The sequence below is a fragment of the Vigna umbellata genome, chromosome 3 (assembly GCF_029865625.1).
Source record: "Vigna umbellata cultivar VRB3 chromosome 3, Vumbellata_1.0, whole genome shotgun sequence".
NCBI classification, from domain to species: domain Eukaryota; kingdom Viridiplantae; phylum Streptophyta; class Magnoliopsida; order Fabales; family Fabaceae; genus Vigna; species Vigna umbellata.
Window position 1 is genome coordinate 21,352,829 of NC_142167.1, and position 18,556 is coordinate 21,371,384.

At 29.4% G+C, this 18,556-nt stretch overlaps 2 protein-coding genes across 2 annotated transcripts; one reads left to right on the top strand and one right to left on the bottom strand.

Moving 5' to 3' along the window:
- Positions 1-4,350: 4,350 nt before the first annotated feature.
- LOC124829575 (uncharacterized) lies at positions 4,351-5,082 on the top strand. The gene is made up of 2 exons (XM_047303115.2): positions 4,351-4,645; positions 4,734-5,082. Exons 1-2 carry the CDS (start codon positions 4,553-4,555, stop codon positions 4,845-4,847), a joined length of 207 nt encoding a protein of 68 aa, XP_047159071.2. The 5' UTR covers positions 4,351-4,552; the 3' UTR covers positions 4,848-5,082.
- A 1,608-nt stretch (positions 5,083-6,690) lies between these two features.
- POP2 (Pyridoxal phosphate (PLP)-dependent transferases superfamily protein) lies at positions 6,691-14,564 on the bottom strand. The gene is made up of 19 exons (XM_047303077.2): positions 14,405-14,564; positions 13,534-13,676; positions 12,931-13,015; positions 12,712-12,784; positions 12,100-12,197; positions 11,680-11,772; positions 11,263-11,336; positions 11,140-11,178; positions 10,947-11,035; positions 10,777-10,853; positions 10,609-10,683; positions 8,313-8,360; positions 8,132-8,215; positions 7,955-8,042; positions 7,799-7,877; positions 7,611-7,701; positions 7,451-7,529; positions 7,028-7,143; positions 6,691-6,905 (listed from the first exon to the last, which is right to left on the bottom strand). Exons 1-19 carry the CDS (start codon positions 14,438-14,440, stop codon positions 6,831-6,833), a joined length of 1,542 nt encoding a protein of 513 aa, XP_047159033.1. The 5' UTR covers positions 14,441-14,564; the 3' UTR covers positions 6,691-6,830.
- Positions 14,565-18,556: the final 3,992 nt, after the last annotated feature.

Genomic DNA, 18,556 nt, shown 5'->3' on the forward strand with positions numbered 1-18,556 from the left:
CACGTACAAAAAGAAAAAACAGATTGTCTCAAATAAAAAATAAATAAAAAATGATCAAAATCCATTCAGTACAAAATGATCCTTAACATTTCAGCTGCTCAAGATTGTTATCATTTTTTTAAAAGATGAAAGTGGAAAACGAAATTCGAAAAAGAAGAATGAGAAACGAGGATTTAGTTGAGAATGTGTCTTGGAAGAAGAGTAAGTACAAAATTTTCACTTTTTTTTTCTTATCTCCCTCTTTAAAATTATAAATTTATTGTATTATATTATTATTTTTGCTTTCTTATTTGATTAGGCATGTTACATGAACATTTTTTTTAAATGCTAATGTTATTCACTGTATTCAAATTTGTACCATACGATCTCTTTCCCAATACCGTCCATCAGGTTGACCACCGGGCTGACCATTCATATGGATCGATCGTCCTGTATGGACCGAACGGTCTTCCCAAGACCGTCTACCTTACAATCCTGGCCGACTACATGGTCCAGCACCCATAATGATCGACCTTTCGGCCGACCAACCACTAGGTCGACCGCATGGTTAGATTATAAACAGTAATAGCTCATTAAAAGCTCATAATGAAGATTAAGGTGTGATTGGGCTATCATCAAGCCCACAAAAGGTAAAAGCCCATTACAACCAGTATAAATAAGAGTCTCAGGTATGATTTTTGGCAGACTGTTGACGCTGCACATTATGCTCTACTTGCATCACTTATTATAATCGTTTGGTCACAGTGCCTTTAACAGGTGCCCGCCCGCCCTCCTTGGAGGACGACGACAACGATCATCCATAGCGCCATGGAGAGAAGCTTGCTCGGTCTTCAACCTAGAGCATGGAGTAGCGTCCGTCCGCCACCAAGCCCTGTCCGGTCCGTAGCGTCTACATCGTTCGTTCGCCAGTCTTTAGCATCCGCTAGTCTTTAGTCTTCGATACTATTAAGAGTGTTTTAGTAGGGTCCCCACCAGATCCGACCGAAACAAAATTATTGTTAATTTAATAATATTTTACATATAATTGGAATACAAAATTTTCAATCATTAAAATGTCTAACTATTTACACAACCAATATTGTTAAACATTAACTATAAGTTTATAAGTTAATGAACTCAGTAGAGAAAATCAATTTGAAGTATTAATGGATATATAATCAAATATTGACTTTACTTCGCTTTGGAATAAGCACAAGCAGGAGATAGTTGTATTATGTGTATTGTCTAACTTGACGAGGAACCCTAAACATATAAGAAAAATAATTATCTGATAATCAAAAAAACTCTTTTTAACAACAGTCATAAAAAATACGACTTAAATAAGAAAAAAGTTGATGATCTTATCCCGATCAATACCCTTATTTTTAAATTTAAACAATATTCTCAATAAATATAATTTCAAATGATTTAGGAAATTATTAAATATGGAACTGATTCAAAATATAATGTACCTTAATTAGCCTGACTCTCGTTAGGTTACCTAATATAAAAAATTGTATGAAAAAAAATATAATTGGATCATTATCACTTACACATAATGGCAAAATGTGATAACATTCACTTAATTGAAAACCCAAGTTGGGTTTGTCCATGGTAGCAAAAATAAATACAAATTAATTGACATCAGCAAAGAAAAAAAATAAAATAAAATTGAAAGACAACCATACTAAATAGACAACTAAGTATATCGATCTCTCACATGAAACTTTATTTGGTTTTTTCTAAAATAAAAGCTAGAAAGATGGTCCCCTTGGGAAAAGCAGAAACGATTGAATTAAAGTCAGATTTTGCTATTCTTATTAGTTTGTCTTTCATTCCTTTGGTATGTCCATATTGAATAAATAGAGTTATGAAATTGAAAAAGAAAATTACAATTTACTGATTTTTAACTTTTAATTTTCAATTTTCAATTACACTGATCAAGTCTAGTTTTTTTCCCAATTATTGATTTAGTTTATTAATATGATCCATTTTACCAATGCTTTTCCTTTGTCAATTCGATTCGTTTTTGATTAATAATAAAATAAAAAATATTTTATTGGGAAGTTGATAGCAACAATAATAAAATGAAAGAAAAGAAGAAGTGATTGGTCTTGGTATTCAAAATATATAAATAAAAAATTGAAAATTGACTAATCAAAATAAAAAGGAGAGGTTTGAAAGTTTCAAGTTCTTATATAGATGTATTAAATGACTAAGATGACACGACTTTTCATTAAGCTCGTAACAGAAATTATATGTCAAATTAGGTCAACATTTTACCAATAATGTTCTTAGGTGAAATTGTGTCAGCATTTCATTAAGATAATTTATATATAGCAAACATGTTCATCTAACACCTACACTTGAAGAGAGAATAAAATTATATATTTATAAACTATATGATATAATAAAAAAGTAGAAAATAAGTATATAATAAATATATATAATTAAAATATATATGTGTTATTGTTCTTTTATTAATTTATAAAGATGTCAAAATAGATTTCTAACACATAAAGTCAATTTCAGCTAGTACCAATGAGTTTGGTTAAAAAAGTAATTTTATCTAAATATAGATTAAATTGAATCTAATTCACTTAACTCCCTCGTTAAATAGGTTTAAATTAATTAAATGTGAATGATATGTAATTTTTTTATTATAATTATTTACCATTTTTAATTATGTAGGTTAATGATTTGATTTTTTAAAATATTATAATATTGTTTAATAATATTAGAAAAATTTGGAGGGATTTTAATGTTGTGAAATAAGACATGTTTCTTTCATAATATTTACTATTCATGAGAGAGGAGGTGAAAATAGTGAAAATGACATATTTGTTTATTGGGATTTGTGAGTAAATGGAAGAGAATATTTAACAGGTGAAATATTATTTCACGAAGGTAAGGTGGTTTGACGAGATGAAAAATGCAAATATAAATGATCTTTGACTCTTTTTTTTTAATTTACAGCCATTCATATATGATAACTAATAATTATAATACGATGTATTTAATTTTTTTCAAAACATTCTAATAATTTAAAATAAAATCTTATATACATGTATATAACTCCGTTTGAGTATCTAAAACCCCACTAATAATACTTTTCACACCATTTTTTACTTTTTAATTTAATTAAATTCATTTAAAACTTTATAGTTTCATTTACTTATATATATACATACTCAAACCTCATGCTCTCACTTAAATAACCAATTTCTGCATCAAATTTTCATTTATAAAAAAACCAAATTCATCATATTACAAGTCAAATTTCTCATTTAACTACTCATGCAAGAATTTAAATTCCAAAAACTTGTACACATCAGTCAAAGTCAATATTTTTCTACCTAAAATACTCATTTTAAAACTTTAATACAAAACAATGCCAGTTTAAGTAAAAAATTTCAAAATAAATAATTATTCTAGCTTCTCTTGTATTTTTGTGTTCTTAAAAATAATTTATAATTCATGCATGCAAACATTACTAGAAAAAAATATTGATTTGAAGAAAAAGAAATCTACTCAAACAAAAATGCAATCAGATTAAATTTTCATAAATTCTACTTCCTCCCAAAATAAGCCTTCTAATGGGATAAAAGATGAGATGAAGTTTTAAGATTTTAGAGAAAAATAAAAAGAATGTAAACACAATCTAAAATAACAGTATAATATAAAAAATAATTTGCTAAATAGTTAAAAATTATAACTTATAGTTAAACATAAGACAACAGTTTAACCTCTATTATGTTTAAATTCCACTTCAATAAAATAATTTAGAATCATATTTAATATTTTAGAAATTGTAAAGGAACGTATTTTTCCTTTCTTTATTTATCATGTTTATGAATTTATTTTTAAAAATAAATTATCAAATAAAAGACAATATTTTTTTTAAAAGAAAACGCAAGCTGTGCAGTAACTGGAAATTTTAAATAGTTACTTCACAAAATTATTTCGACTACGATAATATTTAAACTTAAAAAATATAAAAGGGACAACAAGAAATTAAACTAAAAAAGAAAAAGAGAACTATATATTGGGAAATCTGATTTCCAAAAAAGCCAATCCTCGTACGTAAGATTTTTTTTAAACATTTTAATATTATTTACGTGTATGATTGGTCCAAATTATTTTACAATTAATAATAATAATCATAAATATGATCATGAATCAATCATAGAATAATATAATGTTAAAATATTATAAAAAAATGTCATTAGTATCATTATCAAGTATATATAGATAAATATTTGGAGAAAATGAATATTTAGATAAATAATTTCTTTTAATAAAAAACGAGGTAGAATATTTGAATAATGTGTTTTTAGTAATAATTGCTTCTGTGAACAAAAAGTAACAGGTTGCCAGTTGCCACATGATGGAATCAACGGTGAAGAGGGCGAGGGTTTGTAGAGTCACTGTAAAAGTGGAACTGTAGAGGGGAAGCAAATCCAATATCTTATCTCATCATCGTCATCATCATATACCCTTTATTCAGAATCACTCAAAGAAAAGTAAGAACAGTGTTGAGAAAAATAAAGAGAAAGGAAGAGATTAAGCAGACATGGATGGGTTGCAGGTAGCTCTTCCGATTGTGGGAGTTCTTGCGGCGGCAGCTGTGACTTTCTATGCAGTGAGCTTTTCTGAGCTTAAAGAGGTACTTTTTTTCTTCCTTTTATCTTTTATCTATCAACCCCATTTAAAATTCTTTGTTCTAATTTAAATTCCAATGTTAATTGACCCAGAAATCGTTTAGAGATTTGGAAGAATCTGAATATGAAGATGGAGTTTATAGGCCATCCCCTAGCTCCCGAGAGAGGCGTGCCAGAAGACAAGCTAACAAAAATAATAAAAAATGAACCTTATTATTAAGCTTGTGTTTAGATAGAGTTTAGTGTTTTTAATCAGAAACAAAACTGGATTTTCAATATAAAACAATCTCAAAGGTTATTGTATCGAAACAAAGTTTAGGGATTTTCTTTTTCGAATGATATGTAGTTGTCTATTTAGTTTGGTTGCATTTCTTTTCTTTCGTGTTTTGTTGATTAATTTGTATTTATTTTTGCTGCCGTAATAAACTCTTGGTTCTGCTCAGCGCGAAAAGCAATGATATTATCTGGTGGTAAGTGATGTAATTTTTTTATATTGCAGACTTTGTACTTGTTAATGATACGCAGAGTGCAGAATAATAGACATTATTAACGTGTTTGATTTTACGTATTGTAGTGGAAGTTATACGTTAAATGAGAGATAAAATGATTTTATAATATATAAATAAATAAAATCTTTTTTAAATGAACGGTCATAAAACAGATTTTAAGTCTAATTCAATTATAAAATCAGTTTACATTTCTTAAATTTTATGAAATTGTCTAATTTTTAATGGATATGGACCAAACTTACGATAAAAATAGATTTAACGTACAAGTTTAAATTGATAGATGCCGGACCACCGGAAGGCTACTTTATTGCCACCATTGAAAATGTTATAAGGTACAGCCTGTATTTGAGGATAATACTTTAATTGGAAAACTTGGATTGATGCATATATTTAGAGTCACTGTCTTCTTTTTGCCATCTATTTAGGATAATACTATTATTTATTTTTTCTCTCTCTAGGATAGAAAATAAGAGCAAGTGTAAGGACTTTTTAAATAAAAAATTATAAAATAACAACACAAATACTAGTTTATTTTTTAAAGACTTAAATAAAATTGGTAAATATGATGACGATAATATTATTTGCATAATTTTTTAAAGATATTTCAAAATATATAAAGTGAAAATATACACTCATTCACCGTTTAAGACGAGTGTTGTATAAATTCTCCTTTATAAAACATAAAATTTAATTTATTACTATTTATTTAAACTCGTTTATTTAACTTAAGTTAAATTGTATAGACGAGTGAAATTCAATGTTTACAAGATTGACATTAAAAAATTACGAATAGTTCAAATAATACTTTACATAATTTTTATCCTGCTTTTTTCTTCTTATTTATATCATTTTTAGAAGCAAAATTACAATTAAATACTAGTTAATAATCTTAAACTATTTAATTATTACATAAATAAAGTTTAAAACATGTTAAATAAAAGCAACGTACAACTTAACACAAACCAACTTCTAAAACAAAGTATAAATTTAGCTATTTGAATCGATATATCAAATTTGAACGCCATATATATTTTACAAGCCACCCTTAAGTCCTTCCTCCTCCACCAATCGTACCATAAACGCCTAATAAAAGTTCAAAACCTCCATGAAATCTCAAATTTCATAATATCCAACAATTCACAACACAGAATCGCACATGCACTCAAATTCAAGTAGGGTTCATTCTTGGTATTAAGGAGGGTAAAAAAGCCAAGAAAATTAAACTCTAACGAGACTTTTGGTTCGCGATTTTATATGTGCCCCGTTAGTCACTGTGGATCACTATAACTTATTTTTAATGATAAATGCACAAAACACCCTTCGTATCGATTTGTTGCTATTGCTTTTCATAAACAAACGTGCACACATCTCTCCCCTTTGTACAATTTCCATGGCCTAATTGCCGTTTGGTTTATTACTAAATTTTATACTCTTAAACTATCGATGCTTCCAACTCATTAATGAGATGAGAGTCCATACTCGGTTCAATGTGGAAGCGTGTAACGAGCATTATTATAAGCATATAACTGGAAAATAAGATAGGAAGCAAGGAAATGGATTTACTACATTTACCATAAAGAAAAGGTTGGAACAAACTTTAATTAAGTTAAAATACAGAATTTAATTCCTTTAAACCTGTAGGTAGGCGCAGCAGAATTTATTATACCATCATCTTGCTAAGCTACTTGCGCTGAGACTTGAGCTCTTGCACCTTCTTTTCCGTTTCTTTCAAAGCTTTCCCATAAATACTGATTAACTGGGGCAAAACATTGAAATGCATATATAAAACTTCTAAAAAAAATTAAATGAAAATTGAATGAAGTCCTCTTTAATCTGATGAATGGAAAAAAAAGATGGAAAGGTTATTTGTGAAGTTACTGTGTCAACTTCTTCAGGAGAAATAATATATGGTGGAGACATCATGATGCTATCTCCCGCTACACGAACTAACATCCCATGCTTCTCACATTGAGCTCCAAAATAGGCACCTATTCCTGTACTCAACCAAAAAATATGCTCAGATGCACATAAAATAGCATGCTCGTTTTACTCACATGTACTATACCACTGTTAATAATTTACAATAAATAATAAAGTCGCCAAGATATAGTCAATCGAATTCATCATACGATCTAATAACGTATTTTAAACATGACTTGTGTAGATCGCTTAAGTGCATGAAAGGACAGTCTTTTACTATATTATTACAGTTTAGATCACCAGAAATGATGAATTAGACACGTTGAGTCAAGTACGTTTCAAATAGGGATAGATGAAAAATGCGTATTGATTTGAACCTACCCCATTCAGAAGGAAACGGATCATTAGGTGATTTGTTGTCTGTGAACTCGGTGCCCAAAATCAAGCCAACTCCTCGTATCTGCAGATCCCATAATGTAATGTTTGTGATAATACATTCTATCAACCACAAGCTTAAAGTTTCCTAGCAAATAATATACACCTCTCCAATGATGGGACTGTCAGAAAAAGTTCTTATGCCATCTTGGAACCTTTGGGAGATCTTGTTCACCTGGTCAACAATATTTCTTTCCCTACAAGGAAGATGTTGAATATAATCATACTCCATTGACAAAACATATATAATAACCTTCATAGCAGTTTTTATAAACAAGAAACAAAAGAACACACTTGTAGATTTTGAGAGCTTCAATTGCAACAGCACAGGCTACGGGGTGTCCAGAATAAGTAAACCCATGAGAAAATGAACCTAAAATAAGGAAACGTGTCAGAATACTAAGCCTGAAGATTTAGTGATAATTCTGATGAATGAATGAACCACCATACCAAGTTTGTTACTTTGTGCGTGTATAACTTCTGAAACTTCTGGGCTCACAAGCACAGCTCCAATTGGCAAATATGCAGAAGACAATGCCTAGAAGTCAATCACAAAAATGAGAAACATTGTACAAACTTCTAAAATATTAGAAAGACAATCTGTACTGAGAGCTGTTTCATGTTTACCTTAGCCAGGGATACAAGGTCCGGCTTAATGTTGTACCTGTCACATCCAAACATTGTCCCAAGCCTTCCAAAGGCACAGATTACCTTTAAAATAGACATATAAGATAACAATTAAAATGGAAAACTGCACAACAGAATACCCTCACCTCAATAAACAGTATGTAAAGAATTATGTAAGTACCTCATCAGCAATAAAAAGAATGTCATACTTCTTGACAACAGCTTGAACCTGCATAAGAATTAATGTTATTATATTTTATTGGTTTTGGAGAAGGAGGAAGAGTGAAAACAACATCAATTAATGTCATGTGCAAAAAGAATATCTTAAATTGAGTATGTAAATATTAGTAGATAAATAACAAATTTCTAAAAGATCTTAATTCGAGTAACCAAGCTTGATTGTTTTATTTAGCAGCTATAAGAATAAAATAGTAAATATTTATTTTTCCTACCCTCCTCGTGTAAACAAGTAAGGAGACCCAACAATTTTTCTCATTTAAACTAAACATACTCTGTCCCGCTCAGCACTCTTCCTTTTCTTCCTTGCCAATTCAAGGAATGACATGTACTTTATTTTTTTCTATTGCTTCAACTTAATCATTTTATTCTACTAACTATTGGGTACTCTAATAGAGACTCTTTTAAGAAGTAGATTTTTAAGTCTAACTCAACCCTAAAAAACAGTTTGTATGGTGAAGTTTGCACTCACTTATATACTGTGAATTGACCTTATCTTACAAGCCGGTTTTGTAGAGTTGAGTTAGGCTTAAAATCTTTTCTTTAACCGACTTCTTAAAATCCACTTCTTAATAGGCTTAAAATCCGCTTATAAGGTGAAGTTTGTACCCACTTATATACTATACTATAAATTGACCTTATCTCTAGTCGATGTGAGACTTTGAACACATTCCCCTCATGCCGAGGTATAAACATCTTGAAAGTAGAACTAAATATTAATGGATAATCCGATAGCAAGTGGAATAATAGACCCAACAAACAACAAATTTTGTTAGGATAGACTCTAATTCATGACTTTGATACCATATTAAGAAGTGAACTTTAAGTCTAATTCAACTCTACAAAACTAGCTTGTAATGTGAGGTTTGCACCCACTTATATACTATGCTATAAATTGACCTTATCTCTAGTCGATGTAAGACTTTTTAACAAACTCCAAAAGAAATCTTATGCACAACTTTAATCATTCAACTAGGCAATAAAAAAAGGACACACAGGTGATCAAGGAAAGGATTAAGATGGAAGGGAATACAACATGATAAAAATGTATTCCTTCTCATTGTATTTATCCCTATTTTTCTTTTCCAAATTGAGAGTTGGGATAACAATTTTATTGTTTATCAAGAATCTCACCATTTCAATTATATCCCCAAGAATGGAATGAAAACTTTTCTTAACTCCATCACAAAATATGCAAATAATCATATGGTGCTTTTACTCAACTCCATTATTTTCCACTGTCATTATACATTTGGACTGTAGACAAGGAAAATCATTAAAAGAGAGTGTATTACTAAATTGACAGAATATGTAAAAAAATACACAAGTTCTGGGTGACATGACTTAAGTTTTAAGTTCCTCATAAATTTGAATATTTTCAATTGAGTCTTAAACTTTTTGGTTCCACTAAGCACTTGAAAATTTTATATTTTCCAATTAAGTCTCTACTGTACAATTTTTCTATTAACTGGGTGACATGACTTTTATCTTGCTTCCTTATCCCTACATGTTAAGAAAGATAATGTTTTGTGGCTAATATAAAATGATATTGTAATTAATGCAACACAAACAAGTAACTTTTATTATTTTCACTAAGAACATATTGGAGTCATCATGATCCTGATGGCTTCCACGTCATTTTCCATGAAAGCAATAAAAGTCACTTATCATTTTACATTAATCATAATTTTTTTTTGTATTAACAACAAAACCTCACATTTTTATAACAAGTAGAAACAAGTAAATATAATGATGAGGTAAGATAATAGTTAATCACGAACAAAATAAACGTCAGCGACTCAATTGAAAAATATATAACTTTTTAAAATATTCAATAGAACAAATAAAGACTCAACTAAAAATACTCAAATTTATGAGGAACTTGAAATTTAATTAAGTTTATTTAGAAATAGAATTATAGTTCTAACGCTAGAATTATTTTACTAATAATTTTCTTATGTTTATAAAACTTAATTTAGCAATAATTACATTATATAAAGTACTTCATAATAAAGGTGAATCTATCAGCCGGTAGTTTTGGAAAGCCAATAGACCTGGTATTATTCTCCCATAAATTAGATTACGAGGATGGTGGGAGTATGCTTAATTATAATTAATACATCATATACCCTCTATTGGGACAGGGAATACAGATGAAATGAAGTATTAGTGCAAGATGCATTACTGGGCATCCATCCGGTTGATTTAGAGAATGTGAATCAAATATAAGGACAACATACCTTCTCAAAATAAGTTGCTGGGGGAGGTATTACACCTCCTGCCCCCATTACAGGTTCAGCAATAAATGCAGCTATCTGTGATAGTAAAAAAAAAAATAAACATTTAGGTCAGTAAAGAAATCAAGTTCCAGTAGTAGAAATCATTTTGCCTGCATATGAATGTATTACTGTCTCTGGCCCCTCTTTCAGAATCAGCAGCTCTAAATTGTTGGCCAATCTGGTTGAAAATTCTTCCTCTGTCTCATCTGAAATGTTCATAAGCATGCATAATATTTATTATTATACCTTAAAATAAATGTCTAAAATATTACTAGAAACTTGCCCATCAAAATGGTAACCTGGAAGATGATACCGCCAGTAGTGTGGACAGTCAGTATGCAATACAAAAGGTGCTGGTAAATCAAATTTCTGATGAAGAGCCGGAAGACTGAAATACAGTGTTGATAAATTGAATAAAGATTTATTTAATAAGGATAACTTAAAACTACATAGTCTCTAATTTACTGAAAAAGTAGTCTTTTGAGTTCATACCCGGAAAGACTGGCTGCTATCAATGTTGAACCGTGATACCTGACAAAAACAAGAATACACAATATATTATGCATACTTTCAGCTATACAAAGAAAACAGTATTGTTTGAGATGTCATGAGTACGATTTAGCACGAGCTATGAACTTCTTCTTATTTGGCCTTCCAAGCGCATTGTTATAATACCATACAAGTTTCACCTGAAATAATACATGCAAAGTTGAAATATATCCAAGAACATGTTCTGCATAAACTATATACTTCAACAATATGTTTACAAGACATGTACAATATTTGCCTTCTTTTTTTATAAATCCTGCAAAAAGATCGATCTATAGACATGTACAATATTTTAGGTGCTTGATTGATCGGATTTTCCCTCTTCCTGATACCTGTTGCAGGCGTTGTATGTAGTCTATAGTAATGATTTTAAGTTTCCGAATTGCATGAAAAAGTAGACACATTCAAAACATCTACATTACGATTAAATGAAAACTTCCAAAGAAAATGAGACTGAAACAAGGGAATAATAATCTACCAAACCTGAGTGTCATTGGCTTCTGATCCACTGTTAACAAAAAAAGCTTTTGCCATTTTTCTGGCTGTGAATATTTCTAGGAGTTCCTTGGCTAGTTCCTGTATATGAAAATATTATATGTATAAAGTACATATCAAACGTAAGTTGACTATTACAATATCAAGTATCAACTGTGTCATCACAAGCAAGGTATTCATCATTTATTTCCTTGAATAGGTAGACAGGTTAAAATACCACAGTTTCATCCCAAAACCCCGCCCCCGCGGTGAACAAATATAAAGAATCGTCCCAGAGGCACTTTTTCAACTCTCAGTGACAGCAAATATTACTACTATCTTTGAAACTTCAAAAAATGCAACAAAGGTTTTTACCCAGAATCTTTATTTTATCCTTTAAATCCTGCTATAAGAGAACTAAATGAATACCAGAGAAGGTACGGTGGTTCGATTCCAAAAGGAATGGTAAAATGGCAACTTCTTTAATTGTGCGACAGCAGCATCCACAAGGCGTGACTCACTTCCCCCTGGAAAATAAAATACGTTTCATTACAGATAAAATACTTCAATTCCAACAAAACATTTACACTATCTATTTATAACTTATAAATGTGAATATAACCCCACAATTTTAGTGAGTATCTGTATATTTAACAGATCAAAGTTAATAAATAATCGTGGAAGTTAGAACAACTTCTAACAGATCATTTCTTACAATTAATTAACTCAAAATATATCTCTTCCAAACCCCTTAAGTTTCATATCTAGGCATTCTGCAAAAGTAGTCACAATGGTTCGTCCCTTGTATTTGTTGCCAAGATAAAAAAAAAAGAAGAAGATCAAATATAGGGAAGAAAATGGATCCCCAAGAAACTTAGAGATAATTTGGTGGATAGCTGATTAGGGTATGCTAAAATATCAACAATGAGCTAAGTTTATATTAATATTGCTTTCAAAATGGAATTAGAACATGAACTGGAAGAAATATATCATTCAGAAAAGATAAAAATAAAATAAAAAACTGCGAAGGTAATAACATACCTAAAGAGGTGGCCCATAAACCAGCAAGTGCGTCAAGATATTTCTTTCCATTAGTATCATACACATAGCTTCCCTGAATCCATTTATCAGGAATAACATAATTGAAAAAAAGTTATCATTAAATCTTTAAAATAAAAAACAGAGGGAACCGTCATTTCCTAATTATATCACACGGCAGTAATTAAAAAAAAAAAACAGAAACCTTGCAAAAAAGTTCACCTCTGACTTTTCTATAACCAGAGGATGCAAATCAGTAGACTGCCACCCAGCCGTGAAAGGAGCAAGCATACTATGACCCTTGAACCTGAGAAGATAGAACTATTTCAGCAATTTTACTCACAGTAGCCATATAAGACTATCAAAATTTAAACTTAAAACTATTTTTTCATTGTTTTGTTAAACAAAAACTAAAAAGTCCACACATGGACTCTCCAAACCAATATACTTTCAACTTTCAGTTATTATAACCACGAATAACTCAAAACAATAATCTAAAGAGAAAAGAAAGGCATTCGGTAATGCATTCAACATATTCAAGATTGCATCATAATCTTAAACACTGACCCAGAGAGATGTCCCAGCTAGTCACTTCTCCCTCTAGATAATAAAACAGTATTTCAAACATCTACTTTATTTCAATTAGCTTGAAATCTTAAAAAAAGAAAGTAATTAGTACTACTTCGGCATCATATTTTATTGTAAAGAGCAACATTTTTCATATTGAGTTCTAAGGCACTACACCAATTAAGATACGTGCAAGACAGCGATACGATCAATACACAGGTAAAAATGAAAAAGTGTTGACGTAGAAGAACTACATACACTGGACCACTTTTCACTTCATTGGCTGAATCATCCCTTTTCAAGGAAGACTCCGTGCTATTTGATCTAGACCACAAGGGAGCCTGAAGAAGATTTTCCTGAACACCTCTGGAAACAGCAGCATATGCTAGAGATGAAGCATTCTGCAAATAGAAAGTAAAACAAGCATCAAAAGACGAATTCTGAGTAACAAGTAGGACTGCTCCTCGACAATCCGTTTACACCAAAATGAAATCAACAAATTAGCATCATGATAGATTACACTATGAAAACAGAAACACAATCAGGCGGCACATTTCAAAATTCTGGACTGCAGACATCATAAAATTACTAAATTGCTTGCGTTAAAAAGTAAAAAAACTAAAATGCCGTTATAAATCTAATCAGCTACTCTAAACGACCCCAAGCCAGCAGCTCAAACAGTGACGATATTCTAAGATAGAAACAGAAAAAGGTGATTAAATTATGAAAATCTGGCAAATGTGGCAGATATTGAATAAGCACCTAAAATATTATACGAAAGCGAGCCTTCGTTCAAATACAACTGCCGACGTTATAATATTAATAAATTTTCATTTTCGTAAGCTAGGATCCTGTCCAATTTCACAAATCTCCGTCATCATTGATATTCAAAAATTATAAAAGTAGTTTAGCGTTTGTCACGATTACACGTCCTAAATCCTATTGCATACAGCAAGTAAACAAGAACAACGACTAAGAACACCAATAAACTATACATGCTTCATCAATCTAATCCATAAGCACAAGTCAGTTTCGCATGACCGCAACTCAGAATCTAGATAGGGGAAAACAAACATGAGCAGATTAAACTAACAACAAAACGAAGAGGAAAAACAAAAATAACTCGTGCCTTAGTCCTCAGAGTGGATCGGAGGAGCGTGTTCATGGTGACTGAATCGGTTGTGCTCTATCAGCACCGAAACTATGGGAAATGTTCAAAACGCGAGACAGTGAGAGTGAGGAGAAGATTTATTACTGAAACAGAAAAATAGTGATCCAATATCTGTGGCACGTGTAAAGTTCAACGTTGTAGTCTCTATCGCAACTCGCGCACGAGCCAAACGTTGAACTCGGTGACTCCATTCAACCAAAATTGGTTTTATTTTAGGCTGGTGAATTTATTATTAGTATTTCGTTTTTGTCTTATTTTCTTTCATTCCTGGTACCGAAAAACAATGAAGGGTGTTTGATTAGTAAATTCATTAATTTGTCACTAGGATAACTCGATGGAAAATGTTATTTGGACAACAAAAGTTTGACACAATTTTGACAACGGCGACGTGGCAGCTGTGCATTGGCTCAGTGAACCGGGGTGAGAGGTATTTTGGGTTTTTTCTGGTTTGTTTTCAATTCACTGAGCCAATGCACAGCTGCCACGTCGCCGTTGTCAAAATTGTGTCAAACTTTTGTTGTCAAAATAACATTTTCCTAACTCGATTACGTAGCAGTCCTTCTAATTGCGTATTCAATATGGACCACTGATGCGTAGGAATGTGAACTTGTGGGACCTACGCTTTTACTTTTCTTGATACAAACCTACTTTTTAACTTGATACTCAATCACTTCTTTGATAAGAAATAAAATAAATTTCATTCCAAGAATCTGTACCAATTAGGAATATATATTCGAATAACTATCATAAAAGTATTAAAAAAATCATTTGTCGAATATTTATTGATAGTAATGTTAAACTCGTGAAATTGTGATATTAACCTATTAATCATTCATTGGACAACCTTACATGATTGATAGACAAAAGTGGTTGAAGTATGCGTTGTCTCGTTTTCTTAATAAAAACTTAAAAGTTTTAATTTGATTATAAATTAAAATTAATTTATGTCTAAAACAATTTATAAATAATATTTTAAAAGGTTATAAAAAAACAATGTCATGTTTTTCCTTTACTTTTTCCTTATAAAAATAATTCTAAATCATTAAAGTTATAGTGCTGTTTGGTGTGACTTTATCTCGGAACAAAACAAAGAAAGCGATAAGACGAGGACGTGTACGATATTTAAATGATTAACCAAAAGGATAACACTTTATTAACAGTAGCACAGACTGGACATTTATTTTAATTTAATTACTAAATTAAGAGTTAAAATGGGTGAGAGTTAAAAATTAAGAGTTTTAAAGATAAAAATTATAATAAAATTTAATTTAACATAACAATCAAGTTATATTTGTGAAACTTAAACATGAAAAATGAATTCCTAATCATGTTAGAAAAAGTCTGGGAATGTGGTTGATTATTTTTATTTGTTCAGACTTGTTATGTACAATACCCATAATAAACAAAATTATTATTATATTGTAATATTTTATTTTAATCTATTATTATTTCTTTAAATTTTCGAATGATTCTTATATTTTGTTAAAAAATCTCAAAGTGAATTCTTGTTAAAAACGATCTCAATTATATTCTAGATTTTGTAAAACTTTAATAATTAAGTGATTTTCATTAAGTGGTGAGAAACAATGTCAAGATATTATGAGGTGTTCATCTTGATGATTTTATTAAGTAAAAAATTTAAGTAATGATAATTTTAAATTAGGTCTCTGTAATACAATTAAATCTCCTCAATCATAATTATTCCAATTGGCTTTAAAAAAAAATCACTTAATAACCTTAATAAGAAACACATTTTCTCCAAAGTTTGCTTCCTATTCTTCACGGACAAACCCATTATCAAAGGGTTGTCATCGCGCAAAGGCGACATTTTCCTCCTTTCTCTTTTTCGTTTTGGTTTACTAGCAGGAAATTATTCTTCTTCCTCGTCTTTGTTTCACATCCAAATCAATCTAGAATTTTCGTCATCGCGAGAGGTGATTGCGAGAGCACCGTTATTCTTTTCTCTTTTTTTACGAAGAAACCCATAGCTTCAAACTTTTTTTCCTCTCATTTGTTCTAACAACTAACCTAAAAAATCATTAATGATCAAATTCGCATATTTCTAAAGTTATATAATTTCTAAAGTTATATAACTAAATTTAATTACTTTTTCAGAAAAAGAAAATACTAATTTAACTTTTGCTGAAAGTCAATAGACCAAAAATATATCCAAATAAATAAAAGAAGGTAAAAAATTTCATAATACAAAATAATAATATATGTTATCGAGGATAACCAAATAAAAGACTTATTTTCTTGACCGTTAAAAAATATATACATATATTCAATTTAAATACTTTATATTTCATATCAATGATACTCTTCTCCACTTTATCAAATATATGAAATATTATTCATTTTTGTTATAATGTAAATCTTAATAACGAATAAAACATATAATTTTTAGAGATACTCAATATATTTTCTAATGTACAACACAAGTTGTTACATCTGTACTGAACATATATAAACATACAAACATACATATTTCTTTACAAAAACAACACACACAGATAAATATTGTTTAAAACCTTTGAGTTTGTTTTAGAATATCAACTTGAACAAAAAGTGTCATTTGCTGATCAACAAAAGTTTTGTTTAAAGAAAAATTTAATTGTGTCTAACTTTTCTTCTCTGCCATATTTTTCTTAAGAAAAAATCATCACAAATTTGTGTTTTTCTTGTTAATTGTACTTTTGCTTAAGCAAAAAATGCTAAAATTCAAGACTTGTAATAATATACCAGAATGTGTTAAATTATTCAAACCAAAACTATCATATTTTAACCTTTCGAAATAAGTAAAGTCTACTCAATAAAAACCAAATTGATTAAAACCTACAATATTCTAAAATCAAGCTAAAAAAAGTACATAACTTGCAACAATGTTAAGTTTGCACATCTCAAAATAGTAAATTTTTTCATTTATAAGTTAAAATATTTACTCTAAAGCTATTATCAATTTTCGCTAAACCAAATATATGTTCATATGTTTATATTTGTACTCACTACATAATCTTTATTGAAAAACATATAAAATTTCCCAAGAAAACTTCCTTAGTCACAAATCATCAAGCAAAAATATCATAATAAAATAATAATTCAAAATGACATTAATATATATCTGTTCACATAATTTATCATGCTAGAAAAATATAACTACTTTTCTATACCTAATCATCTAAGAAGGTTCTAACAAATGTTGATTTAATATATTATTTAAAAAAATCTTCTATTGTTAAAACAAATATATCGTTATAACCCTAAATTAATAAAGATTTATCTTTATCCATCACATCATATGTGCATCAGAGTTTTCCATGTGCTAACTACATAACATACAATTAATAAAAAGTAAAGAGACAATTTTCCTCTAAAAAATATTAATTTCTAACCATTTTATTTTTTCTTTTAATTTCACTGTGATAAACCCAAATATTAAAAAAGATAAACAAATAAATCTAAAATACGAAAAAAATACTCTAAAGAATAACACGTTAATTGCAAATTTTTTCTACTAACTTATTTATTATTTTATCGAATGCTTTGGAATATAATTCTTAATGTATGTATCTTCGTGTTCTAAAGATACACTTCTTTTTTTATTTTTTTGAGATTTTTTTTTCTGTTTCTTTTTCTCAAAATAAGCTTTGTATATGACGTAAAATATGACCGCTTATAAATAAAATCTCATTCTATTATTCATAATTAAAAATTTAAATTAAAACAAAATTAGCTACAAATAAAACATCATAAAAATATAAATTGCTTATCTTTTTATTATTTAAAATGGTGAGATCACTTAAATTGACTCTGTTTAAAATAAGACATGACATCATAGATGGAATCTTATCATTAAAGGTACTTTTATTTTATAAGGAAATTCTAACTTTCATTCTTAGCTGTAAACTTATATGTTTAGTCTTATTTGGCCGCTCATGTATTTAAAACGAAATAATAAATTAGCTTTTTATGCTACTCAAGAGTTTTATCAACAATAAAGGCTAATGTAATTTTCAAAGTTATCGTGTGAATCAAATTTATAATGCATTAAAGATGTTTCACACTTGTTTTTAAATTGAAATAAATAAATAAATAAATAAATAAATAACG

Excerpts from the sequence above, each read along its gene's own strand:
- LOC124829575 (XM_047303115.2), top strand. The coding sequence starts at position 4,553 with ATGGATGGGTTGCAGGTAGCTCTTCCGATTGTGGGAGTTCTTGCGGCG. Across the intron at positions 4,646-4,733 it reads GCTTTTCTGAGCTTAAAGAG|AAATCGTTTAGAGATTTGGA; the intron begins GTACTTTTTTTC and ends TAATTGACCCAG.
- POP2 (XM_047303077.2), bottom strand. The coding sequence starts at position 14,440 with ATGAACACGCTCCTCCGATCCACTCTGAGGACTAAG. Across the intron at positions 8,043-8,131 it reads ACCTTGTATCCCTGGCTAAG|GCATTGTCTTCTGCATATTT; the intron begins GTAAACATGAAA and ends ATTGACTTCTAG. Across the intron at positions 7,878-7,954 it reads CGCACAAAGTAACAAACTTG|GTTCATTTTCTCATGGGTTT; the intron begins GTATGGTGGTTC and ends TCCTTATTTTAG.